The sequence below is a fragment of the Cupressus sempervirens genome, chromosome 9 (assembly GCF_028749045.1).
Source record: "Cupressus sempervirens isolate cs-2001-9-10 chromosome 9, ASM2874904v1, whole genome shotgun sequence".
NCBI classification, from domain to species: domain Eukaryota; kingdom Viridiplantae; phylum Streptophyta; class Pinopsida; order Cupressales; family Cupressaceae; genus Cupressus; species Cupressus sempervirens.
This window is the reverse complement of record NC_143126.1, coordinates 368347887-368361085: the sequence shown is the minus strand read 5'-3', so window position 1 is coordinate 368361085 and position 13199 is coordinate 368347887. Positions and strand designations below refer to the sequence as shown.

General features: G+C 35.8%; 1 protein-coding gene across 1 annotated transcript in view; it reads right to left on the bottom strand.

Annotated features, from left to right (window-relative positions):
• The window catches only part of CSTF77 (Tetratricopeptide repeat (TPR)-like superfamily protein), a 318878-nt gene that overhangs the window by 267541 nt on the left and 38138 nt on the right, over positions 1–13199 (bottom strand). The window contains exons 2-4 of the mRNA XM_089800149.1: positions 10174–10251; positions 9546–9608; positions 9213–9322 (exon numbers count right to left, since the gene is read on the bottom strand). Coding sequence (XP_089656275.1) covers positions 9213–9322; positions 9546–9608; positions 10174–10251 — 251 coding nt within the window. The remainder of the gene's footprint in view (positions 1–9212; positions 9323–9545; positions 9609–10173; positions 10252–13199) is intronic.

Here is a 13199-nt window from a genome sequence, read left to right as displayed (position 1 = left end):
CCAACACTTCCAAAGGAGTTTATTGTCTACACAGACAACCCTGCTCTCAGTGTTCTTAACGGATGGGAAAAACAAGTCAAAGGCATATCAAGTGGGTGGAGCAACTTCGAGCCTTTACCTTCACAATTAAACATAAAAAGGGCACAACCAACAAAGTAGCAGATGCTTTAAGCAGGAGGGTGCTTGTGATGCAGGAAGTACACTTGCAGCATATGGGCATTGATTCTCTAAAGGAGATGTACAAGAAGGACAAGGATTTCCAAGAAACATATGAGGTTTGTTTGAATTCTTTTGGCACTATACATATCAAGTTTTTTGATTACACGTTGCAAGATGGTCTTTTGTTTAAGGGCAGTTAATTGTGAGTGCCAAGTTGTTCAATGAGGGACAACATAATTAAGGAAAAACATAATGGTGCATTAGGGGGTCATTTTGGACAAGATAGACTTCTAGAGCAAGACACAAAACTCTACTATTGGCCTAGAGTTCAAACTGGTGAGAAGAACTATGTGGCAAGTTGTTCAATATGTCAAAGGACCAATGTTACCGAAGTACTGGGGCACGTCGGGACAGCAAGACGTCGAAATGAGTTTCTACGACGGGGGAAAAATGGGCCTCAATTTCGAGACGGCGAGGGAGGGCTAGGGGATGGTGGCAAGGGGAGGACGGGGCAAGGAGTGTTGTATAGTATACATGTAGAACTTGAAATGCTTATTATGAAATGATGTTTCAGTAGAACATACCAAATTAAAATACTTGAACATAGCCAGATTGCAACATGAACTAGAAACATTCAACATTCAACATAGTAACATATTACGTACCCAATAGTAACATTCACAAAACAAAAGTCAAATAGAAATCCAAGTCCCCATACTAGTAGCAGCATGGTTGCGTAATGGCGGAGGTGGGGTACTTGGGTGCATGAGTACCCGGTGTTGGAACATCTCGAGGACGGATACTCTGAGCTTTGGGAGGGGCGTGCGAGTCCCCGTGTAACACTGCAAAGGACTAAGGGTGTTTCAAGCCATGCAAAGCTCTATCAACCTTTGCCCATTTCTAATAGGCCTTGGGACAGTATAAGTATGGAATTTGTGCTTGGATTGCCAACAACTCTAAGGGGTTATGACAGTGTGTTTGTTGTTGTAGATAGGTTCAATAAGATGGCACATTTTGTGCCATGCAAAAGCATAAATGATGCATCCTATATTGCAAGGCTCTTTTTCAAGGAGATAGGCAGGATAAATGGCTTGCCAATGAATATTGTGATTGATAGGCACTTCTGGAGAAGAATCTAGAAGAAGCTAGGTACTCAACTTTCCTTCTCATCTACATACCACCCTCAAACTGATGACCAAACTGAGACAATAAATAGGTCTTTAGTTAACCTATTTAGATGTCTCACTAAGCAACATGGCATGGCATAGGATATGGTCATTGAGCAGGCAAAATATGCTTACAATGACAGTGTGAATAGTGTTAAATCTGTAACTTATAATCTTACTGATCTGATAATAGATCAGTTCGATTTGTTCTTACATGACATAGAGTAATCCAAATATCTTTACATTATCCTCTTAGGGATATTGGCGTCTACCCTTCGGATTGGTTTGGATTTAACTAAACTCATTTTGTGTTAAGTTATTTTTAACTTATTGTTTCTTGGGAAAGTCGCCGACTTCTAGGATTAGTTAAAGAATGTTTCGAAAGGGGCATGTCCCTTGAAAGGACATGTCCCTAGGTCTCTCTATTTATAATGGGTATGGTTGAAGTCTAAGAGCCCACAATATACAAAATAGTCTGCTCCTTAGTCAATATTGCCCATATACGATTTACAGAAGAAAGGTCAGTTCTCAAAATTATATTTCTAATTCAATTCAAGACAATACTTTGAAGTTATTCACAACAAGACAAAACGAAATAGAAGAAGGTAGAATCTAATCTATGATTCAGTCATAGAATTTGCAGAAACTTTGAATGGTATCAGAGCTATGGTACTCGAACCTAGGCTTTGCAAAATTCAGTAATTAGACTTCATATATATCTAGCATCTATCTCCTATCTTCAATGGCAAACACAATCAGACCCAAGCGTAGGTTTGATGGGAAAGAACACTTTGATGCCTAGAAATTCAGAATCATGATGGTTATTGAAGAAAATGATGTCTAACAATTTGTTGCTAAAGCATCCAAACAACCTGCAATTGAACCTCATAAATCTATCTAGAGCAAAGGAAATAGAAAAGCCATTTAGATCATACTAAATGGAGTAAAGAATGATATTGTACCTATGCTAACAAAACATTAGATAGCATTTGATATGATGAATGCATTACTAAATGCATATCAAGTCAACAATGCAATGAGGGTTCTCACACTGAAAAGGCAACTAAATCACATACAAATAAAGAAATGAGAATCAATGAATTCTTACTTCCTAGCGGTTGTCGGTATAAGAGATGAACTATCAGGTATAGGAACCACTATTAGTGACACGGAACTAACACTAATGGCTATAGATGGATTACCAGATTCTTGAAAAACTTTTGCACAAGAAATAAGCGCTAAAGATAAACTTCCTGACTTCAACAGACTTAAAGGGGATTGTCTTCAAGAAGAATCCAAAAAATTAAAGAAAGGAGGGAAACTAAAAACAGAAGATGAAGGACTTCATGTTCTTAATACAAACTCCTATAAGGGCAAGAAAAAGCATTTCAAGAAGAAAAAGGGAAATCAAAAGAATGACGAACCCAAGAAAGACCTATCCAAAATAAAGTGTTTCAGAAGTGAAAAGTTTGGACACTATAAATCTCATTGTCCTGAGAATTCTAAACAACAAGCAAACTATACAAATGTTACTAGGGAAGAAGATAACTACGATCCTAAGAATCGTGTATTGTATTCATCACCATGAAATGAAATCTCAAGTAAAGCAGAGGTAATTGATAGTGGGTCTTCTAGACATATAACAAGATACAAAGAAGCACTAGACTCTATATTAGAAAAGGTTAATGGCAAAGTTACCATTGGTGATAATTCAGCACATTCCATCGAAGGAATTGGAAACTGCACCTTGAAACTAAAATCAGGAAATTCTCTTCTCCTCAAAGGAGTACTCTACGTACCAGGAATAAAAAGAAATCTAATCTCGGTTATAGCACTTAAAGATAATGGGCATAATGTTGCATTCATGGACGGTAAAGTAATAACTTGGGCAAAGAACTCCTCAATTAGGAAAGCGAAGTTGATTGGTCAGAGAAAAGGATATTTGTATGAATTAAATTCAAAGTCTAGTTGACCTATTCAAGCCTTAATTCATGAAGTTGTAGAAATAAATGAAATATGGTATAGAAGATTAGGGCATCTAAATTTCAAAACCTTATCAACTATGGAGAAGATGGTTATTGGGTTACCTAAGCTAAATAAAGACCACTCAAGCATATGCAAAGGGTGCGCTCTCAGTAAGAATACCAAAAGTCCATTTCGTGATAGCACTAGAAAAACAAATAATGTTTTGGGATTAATTCATTCATATTTATGTGGACCTATGTCTATTCCTTCTCTTGGAGGATTCTGGTACTATATTTTATTCATACATGACTTCTCTAGGAAAACATGGATTTACTTCTTAAAATGCAAAGAATCAAAAGAAATCCTAAAGAGATTTAAAGAATTCAAAACATTAACTTAGAACTTAACAAGACATAAAATTAAAACTCTTAGAACTGATAATGGAGGGGAATACACCTCAAATTTGTTTAAAAGGTTTTGTAAAAAAATAGGAATTAAGAGGGAGTATACAATTCCTTATAATCCAGAACAAAACAGGGAAGCAAAAAGAAAGAATAGAACAATTATAGAAGCTACTAGAGCTATGATATTTGATCAAAATCTAGAATATTATCTTTGGGCAGAAGCCTCTTGTATTGTTGTCTATATTCAAAATAGAAGCCCTCACTCTTACCTTAGAGATAAAAATCCTGAAGAAGTATTTACTAAGGCTAAACCCTATATAAGTCATCTTAGGATTTTTGGGTGCCCCGTTTATATCCATGTTCCAAAAGAAAAGAGAACCAAGTTAGAACCCTCTGGGAGGAAAGGTATTTTTGTAGGGTATAGTAAAACATGTAAGGCATATAGGATTCTCATACCTGAATAGAAAAATATTGAACTTACTAGGGATGAAATTTTTGAAAAGAGCTCTAAGTTTTGAAGAATCTTCCCTTTACCCAATTCTGAAAGAAATATTGAGTCTGAGTCTCAAAGGGAGAACATAAAAGAAACTAAAGATGAAATTCAAAATCTAAATCTTGGAGAAACTCAAAATTCAAAGAAAAGACCACTTTGGGCCATTAAAACAATCGAGGAAGCACAAGACTTTGCTACACCCTCCTGAACAGTCAAAGAAAGCAAAAGACTTAAAAGATTTTCTAGTTATACAACAAACATGAGTGAATTATCCAAAACAGAACCAACCAATCCTTCAAATGCTATTAAACATACAGCTTGGAAAGAAGGTATGACAGAAGAATACCAATCTATTATGAAGAATGATGTTTGGAAAATTCTTCCAAGACCTAAAGGAAAATCTGTTGTTCCTTCCAAGTAGATATTTAAAATAAAGCATACTGTTGACGATAGCATTAAGAAGTATAAAGCTAGATTTGTGGCCAGAGGATTCTCTCAAAAAGAAGGGATAGATTATGAAGAAACCTTTGCTCCTGTTGCTAGATATACCTCTGTAAGAGCAGTCCTCGCAATTGCAGCATCAAAGGGATGGAAAGTACATCAAATGGATGTAAAAACAACATTCCTAAATGGAAAGATTACAATAAAAGTATATTTGGAGCAACCTGAAGGATTTGATACTCATGATCCTAACGTTTTTGTTTGCAGGCTCAAGAATGCTCTCTATGGGCTTAAATAGGCTCCAAGGGCTTGGTATGAAAGAATTGATAAGTATCTCACCAGCTTAGGATTTTCCAAGAATGAAGCCGATCCAAATTTATATTATAAAAGAGATAAAGATGATATGGTAATTTCGATACTGTATGTTGATGATTTACTAATAACAGGTAATGATCATCTTATAGATCAATGCAAGAAAAATCTAATTAGAGAATTTGAGATGAAAGACTTGGGACTCCTTCATTACTTCCTAGGACTAGAAGTACGGCATAATTCTGACAATATCATACTTAATCAAGGGAAGTACACATCAGATATTTTGAAGAGATTTGGAATGTGAAATTGCAAGTCTATGTCTCCTCATATAAAGACTAATCTACATAAACTTAAAGAAGCGCCAGCAGAATCACCTTCCATAGATTCCACTCTCTACAGACAGATGATTGGGTCCCTTATGTACTTAGTAAATACAAAACCTGATATTTGCTATGTTGTTAATGCCTTAAGCCAGTTTATGTGTGAGCCAAAGGAGATTCACCTAGTTGCAATTAAACACATTATGAGATACTTACAAGGCACTCTTAATGTTGGGCTCAAATATGACAAAGTTGATTTAGATTTGCATGGATTCACCGACTCAGATTGGGGTGGAAGTTTTAAAGACAGAAAAAGTACTTCAGGATGTTGTTTCAGTTTAGGATTAGCTATGATATCTTGGATATGTAGAAAGCAGTCTTCAGTAGCTCAAAGTTCCACAGAAGCTGAATACATTGCAGCAACAATGGCCTCTCGAGAAGCAGTTTGGCTAAGGAAGTTACATGTGGGATTATTTGGGCAAGCTATGAATCCTACGAATATTCATTGTGTTAATCAGAGTTCCATCAAGCTTTCAGTGAATCCAGTTTTTCATGACAGATCTAAGCATATTAAAATTCCTTACCATTATCTAAGAGATATGGTAGATAAGAATACTATAAAACTAAAATACATTTGCATTGCAGATCAGACAACAGACATAGTCACCAAACCTCTATCTAGAGTGAAGATAGGTCACTTCAAGAGAAGACTTGGTTTGGTTGAATTGTAATCCATTTGTATTCTTTAAATTATTTTTGTCAGACTACTGACTGTTATGGGCTCCACCATTTATATTCATTATTTAAGAGGTGACGATCTCGAAGATAATGAACACTTGTATAAAAGACATTATGAGAGATGATGATCTCTTAGATAATGTGCTAAACAGTAGAGTTCTACTGTAAGATCTAGATGAGTTCAAGATCATATTATGATTTGGACAGTGATGTAAACATTGCTATGTCTATAAGTCATAATTTGGATAAAGGAAAAAATTTATTATTCTCTAGGCTTTATCCTGTGTTTGGGTAGATCTTAACTCAGGGTCATGTAGTGATATAGGAATACCAATATCTATGAATCACAACTTGGATAAATGAAGAACTTAATTATTCTTCATATTTATCCAGTATATTGTATTCTTTGTAATACTGCTATCACTAGTAGCAGTGATTTGTCATATCACAGGTTTAATAATATGACATTGTATCATGTGTTATATGATACCACATGCTAAGAAGATTCAGATAGATATAGGGTATCAATTCTTGCTTATCTTTATTGATGTTGCTGGATATAATATCTCTCAGTATGATTATCAAGTTAAGAGGGAGGGTTAAATCTGTAACTTATAATCTTACTGATCTAATAACAGATCTATCTAATCTGTTCTTACGTGATTTAGAGTAATCCAAATATCTTTACATTATCCTCTTAGGGATATCGGTGTCTACCCTTAGGATTAGTTTGGATTTAACTAAACTCATTTTGTGTTAAGTTATTTTTAAACTTATTGTTTCTTGGGAAAGTCCCCGACTTCTAGGATTAGTTAAAGAATGTTTTGGAAGGGACATGTCCCTTGAAAGGACATATCCCTAGGTCTCTCTATTTATAATAGGTATGGTTGAAGTCTAAGAGCACACAATATACAAAATAGTCTGCTCCTTAGTCAATACTGCCCTTATACAATTTGCAGAAGAAAAGACAGTTTTCAGAATTATATTTCTAATTCAATTCAAAACAATACTTTTAAGTTATTCACAGCAAGACAAAAGGAAATAGAAGAAGGTAGAATCTGATCTCTGATTCAGTCATAGAATTTGCAGAAACTTTACAAATAGAACCACTAGAAAAAGTCCCTTTGAGATAGTGTATGGATTTCACACAAGGGGAAACTTTGAACTCAGAGATTTGCATGGTTTGGACAGGAAAGTGCACAAGGGAAGACTCTGCCACCACCATTAGAGAGGTTCGTGACAAAGTGAAGGTTACATTGGAGTCAAATGTGAGTAAGTACAAATGCAAAGTAGATCAAAAGAGGAGAGATGCCCAGTTCAAGGTGGGAGACCTGGTTATGGCTTATATCAAGGAGAGGTAAAGGGCTGTCTACCAAGTTGTTCATGAAGAAGATAGGACCTTGCAGAATTGTTCACAAGTTTGGTCCTAATGCCTATAAGATTGAGTTGCCTCCTAACCTTGGCATCTCCCCTATCTTCAATGTGGCGGATTTGTTTCCTTATAGGGTACCTGTCAGGGGCACAACAGTAACTGATGTGGAAGAAGATGAAGATTGGGTGAAAGAGCTTCCACCTAGCCAATCATTGCAATTGGAGTCACTTTTGAATTCCAAAGTGGTCAAGAAAACCAGAAAGGGAGAGTACAGAGAATACCTGGGCAAGTCATCAGGGTTACCAAAATCTGAACCTGCTTGGATGTCAGAACATGATATCATCAAACATTGCACAACTCTTCAACAACTTGCAACTCAACGGACTTGAGTTCTTGCAGCAAGGGGAGCATGGTGCAGGGTCACATAGAATTGATCCACATAGATTTGAAGGTGTTTTGTCATGTTTGGAAATGAAGACTGAAAGCCCTTCTAATAAAAGACCTAATTGTAAGGAACTAAGTCTTTAAAGCCTAAAGGAATGCCTTAGGCTTAGCGGTCAAATATGATCAACTCATTGGCATGAGTAGGAATAAGGTGTTTTCATTTTTTATGCTACTAGGGTAGGCTAGTAGGTATTTGAGCCACTTAATGTGACAAATGCAAAAAAAAATGCAATTTTGCAACAAAAAGGCAAAATTTGCATTTCAAAAGTTGCTTAACAATTTTTTTAATTTGTTGTCCAATGGTTGGTAAATGGTTGGAGTTGGTTGTAGTCATTCATGGGAGGGTTTGAAATGTCCCCATGGATGTGAAACAAGTTGGTGAATGAAGAAATTCTGTTCTTGCAATTTTGTGCATTGATTTCACTGTTTTCCCGTAGTTTTTGATGTTGTACAGACACATACAAATTGGGAGAACCTTGAATTGATCATGGTCGTGTAACCCTGTGTCTTACCTTGCATTTTACAATTGATTTGAAGTCTTGAAGTGTTGTAGATATAGTGATTCATTGTTTGGAAGTGACTTGTAACCCTCCTTACCTAGGGTTTTGAAGGGAAAATGCCAAAATTCTAACATTCCACCTCAGGAAAATGAAATGCCTTCGTGGGATGTTAGAATGGGATAATACTAATAGATTTTGGGAGTATTGGAGTTGCAAGTGCAAGATTCCTATTTTTAAATTGATACCCTAGGCTTGACATCTCTATATGGCAAGCCTAGTTAGGGATGAAATCCTCATGGTTCTGAGACTTGGAGATTAGTGGAAGAGTCTAATTGGTGTATCGTGAATCCAATGAGATGTACAGACTTTGCAAGATGCACATTTGGCCTTTACAAGATGCAACTAGATTAGTGAAGGTTTTGAAGCAAGTGCCCTGTAAGAAGCCTAATTGGGAAATTAGTATCGTTTTGGCTACAGGGTGTAGAAGCAAAACCTAGATCTTGAATGGTCTAAAAAATCCACAATTTTTTATCATGAAGGATCTAAAACATTGGCAAGCCTGCTGTCAAAGGGGATGGATAATGCAGTTCTGATGGGCAAATATTGATTGGTGGATGGGTTTGATTCTTAGCTTTATATGCCCCCATCCTGTCAAACATTGAAACTGAATGGACATGGACCTGAAAGTAAATATTTGCTCCGCTGGAAAACAATTTGAAAATGTTTACTTACCAAACAAAAAAGCTAATTTGAATGCATATAATTATCTGCTATGAACAAGAAACACCTCTTTTGGTATATGTCCTAAGAGGATATCTATAAAAAGCATGTAAAAAATGTATTGTGAGTGCAACAATCTCTAAGAGCTATAAACACGGAAAAGGAATTGTCTGACCAAAGATCAACATGACGACAACTGAGCAAGCAACGGCTAAATATTTGTCTTGTTGCATCGTCATTATTTGTTGCCATCTGTGTCTCCACATAGAGTCTCCAATACTTGGCCTGAAATATTTAATAAACGGATTACCTTCAAAAATTAGGATGATTACCTTTTAAGTCATATTTTGTAAGATTTCAAATACCTAGAAGCAAAAATAAATAAATAAACCAATTAGATCAAAACATAAACTAATCAAAGGATTGTTTCTGAAAATTTCAGATGCTGGGAACACAAATAGATGAAAATGAGCAGTTAAAACAACAAGCACCAGAAAAAAATGCTTACTGCAGTTGGAAAGATGGCAAGTAGCTGCTCATATATTGGTGCTGCTTCGGAAATGGGTCTTAACTGTTGCACAAATAAATAAACAAATTAAATAATAAATGTAACTGTATTGTGGGTCAGCCTACAAAATATTGTACAATTTATAATCATGTCTACACCATATCAAAAAGGAAATTGAAAGTAATTTTATATGATTGGATTGTATCTGTATCTTAAATCTTCCCCTACAACAACTTAAAATCATCCAATTGAATTAAAAATCATACAAACCTCATATTAAAAACATACTGCCTATATATCTCTTCTAGAAGAAAAAAATGAATTAGAGAAACCTAAATCACTTTAAATGTAGTAAATATGCCAATGGTAACACCACCTCCAAATGTTTTCCTAAATTCTTTTACAGAAGATATATAATGACTTGTATTAAACAAAGAAAAAAATTCAGTGCCAGTACACCTAGCTAGTACTGAAACTTCACTGGGTATAACTTTATAAGAATATTACTCGAAAAACAAATTGATCAATCTGAAGGTCTGGATAGATTGAATTAAAAAGACTCATTTATTTGAGCCAAACACCTATAAGAACAAAAGCAATAAATAATGACTGGAATGCTAACTCTTACCTGAGCTTCATTAGCAAGGTCAACCCAGGCATCAATATCATATCGATCTGCTAGAATGCGTTCTCTTGATGTTCTTTCCTGTATTAATAAATTCATTCATTTAATAGTAATGTCATCAAATTAATTGCTCATCAAAGTTACTCTTGTTCTCTTTTCCCTGTTAATATACATACTTAATCATTACAAGCTTACAAACATACAACTATAATAAATATGGAGATATGATAATCATGTTTTCTTGAAGATTAAGGTTTGAAGTAGTGAGGTGCAGTATCATTTTTATCGAGTTGCAAATGCTAACCAAGGAAACAATAAATTTAAACTTAAAAGAAACTGAATTTGTTATTTTGAATGACATCTCTATTTTTCAACCATCATATGAACTACATTTTCCAAAAAAGAGATCCTAAATTTTGTAGTGATCTCTATTCGAATTAATCAGATAATGTATACTATAGCTGGCAGAAATTTTGTCAAATAGTTGTCACACAATCAAATCCTTAAGCAAAGGTTAATACTGTATCATCACTTTATTGTTTCATCGAAACTAATGCTATGAATTGGATATGTCAACCAATGATACCGAAAACTCAAGTAAACACAGAATCAACAACTTGAACACATAAAATGGTGCTAATGTTTTCATTCATGGCATTAGACCAAGATTACCATGCTGGTGACAGAATTCCAGTTCCTTATACAGATTAACAAATATGCAGAACCAAAAATGCGGAAGAAGCAAATAATGGCAGACCCATGATTTCTAATGTGAGCCGGTATGGAGGTCCGATTATGCAATGAGAACACGTCCCATCTTCACCTCCAAACACTCAGTCAGGCTGCCATCTACCGCTGTATATCCTGCATTGAACCGGTTGTACTAGACTCTCCTTCGAATCTTCCTGACTTCATACGACTACAGTCACACTAGCCGCCCGTGGTCTGTGACTGGTGAAGTCGGCTTCCTCAATACTGGTGCAATCCCGTGAGTCACTGCTTAGCTTTGGATGACTGGCAATCACATTATCACTGCAACTTGTTCTTGTTAGTATCCCTGTCCTGCCTGACTGGAATGAAATTACTCCACCATTGCTCCTATTCCAATATGAAAATGTCGGCCAACATTATCTGCCATTAACACCCAGCTCTGTCAAGTATCCAGAATGTGTCCCATACTCTATAGAATTCAATACCAAAGCCTGCTACTTGTCGTGGAGTTCCAACAGTCTAAAAATCAATGCATCAACTCAACTCTTATCTCTGAATATGCAACATGAGTACTAGGTTTGCGTCTAGTCTCACTACTTTCCTTAAGGGGTTTCGTCCTTAGTCAAAATCCAGTCACATTTAAGCAACCATTGGGATTTTGTAGAAATATCATATATTCGTGGTTGTAATCCCAATGCAAATGCCTTCCTTTATAACTTCGTAATGAGAGGTACGAACAACTTAGCAATGTGGGATAAAAGTCTATTTCGTCTTTTAGTCACTTAAGTCATTTTGTCATAAAGTGACATTAAACAATAAAGTACTTTATATTTCAACTTAATAAAACAATATGATTTTAACCTTAGAATTTCCCATTTTAAATCTCCTTGACTGAAACCAAAACTCCTGTAACTGGTTGGCATCCTAAATCGTAAGCCATTAGCCTATCCAGATGGAAAGATAGACCAACTAGGCGCTATTATGGCTAGCACGGAGAAGGGGACATTACAAATTTTCTAATATTTAATAGAATATATCTAGGCAAATTCTGTCTTCAGTAATAAAGAGTGAATTTTGGAAGTCAAAAGTAGCCAACAAATCCACGCATTGGCACATGAGAAAGTGATGAGATGACTTCTTTAGCCGAGTGAGTTGAGCCAACAATGCATGGGCATCCTCCAAAGGTTTAAATCTTTCTTCAAACTTGGCTATGAGAGTAGCCCAACTTGTGATAGTACGTGGTGGGAAGTGGTAAAACCAATCAGCAGCCACGCCTTGGAGAGTTTCCATGAAAAACCTTACACACACGTCCTCATATTCAACACCATGAACACCAAATGCAATGTAGAAAGCAAGAATATGTTTGTCAGAGCTAGATACAATGGTCCAAAAGCATTTCCCCAAGGACCTTGAGCCATTTACATGTCCTTGGTAAAAGCTTGAAACAACTACAAGAAATAAAATTACAATAAATATTTACAATGAAAAAGGACACGGGTATGCTTCAAACAAAAACGTGAGGCTTTCGAATGCGCGTCGTATCCCCAACGGAGTCGCCAAAAACTATTGACTAAAAATTTTGTACGTCACTAACTACGACTTACAAAATTGTGACTTTAGGCAACATTTCATGAGGTTTCTCTCTCCTCTCATCAATAGGCAAGGCTCCCTTCTTACCAGTATTATCGTAGCAATAAGGTAATTTTTGTTAAATTGGAAAGTTATAGGTGTATGCAAATCATTCCTAAAAAAGAGGAATTGATCAAGAGAACCATCCTTTTTGTAATTCCAGTTAAGTTCCTATTGAAGCCACCTACAGTAAGAAGGGAAGCCTCCCCTATTGCTGAGAGGACAGAGAAATCTCATGAAATGTTGCCTAAAGTCACAATTTCGTAAGTTGTAGTTAGTGACGTACAAAATTTTTAGCCAACAATATGAAGAAGTAAAGCTCAAAGTCTTTAATTCTTAGTACTTGCAGCCACTATCAAACTATATCAATCTTGTTTCTGAAAGCTCGAGGTCTTTCAAAACCAACACTAAATTCTTGAATGCTTCACAAGGAAAGTAATAACAAAGATGAATCAATCAATGCAATGTATGAGACAAACATTAATTCCAAGTATCACAACACACAGTTTGGGAAAAACTTGCTTCTTTATTCACTTCAAAGATTTGCAACAGGAAACACAAAGCCTTCTAGTCACAAGCTCAGTCTTCTCCTATAAAGACAAAGATGATTGTTTACAATGAGCTCTCTCCTTTATATAGGAAAAACGAAGAGAGAAAGGTGGAGGAAAAAGTGGAACAACCTCAACCAT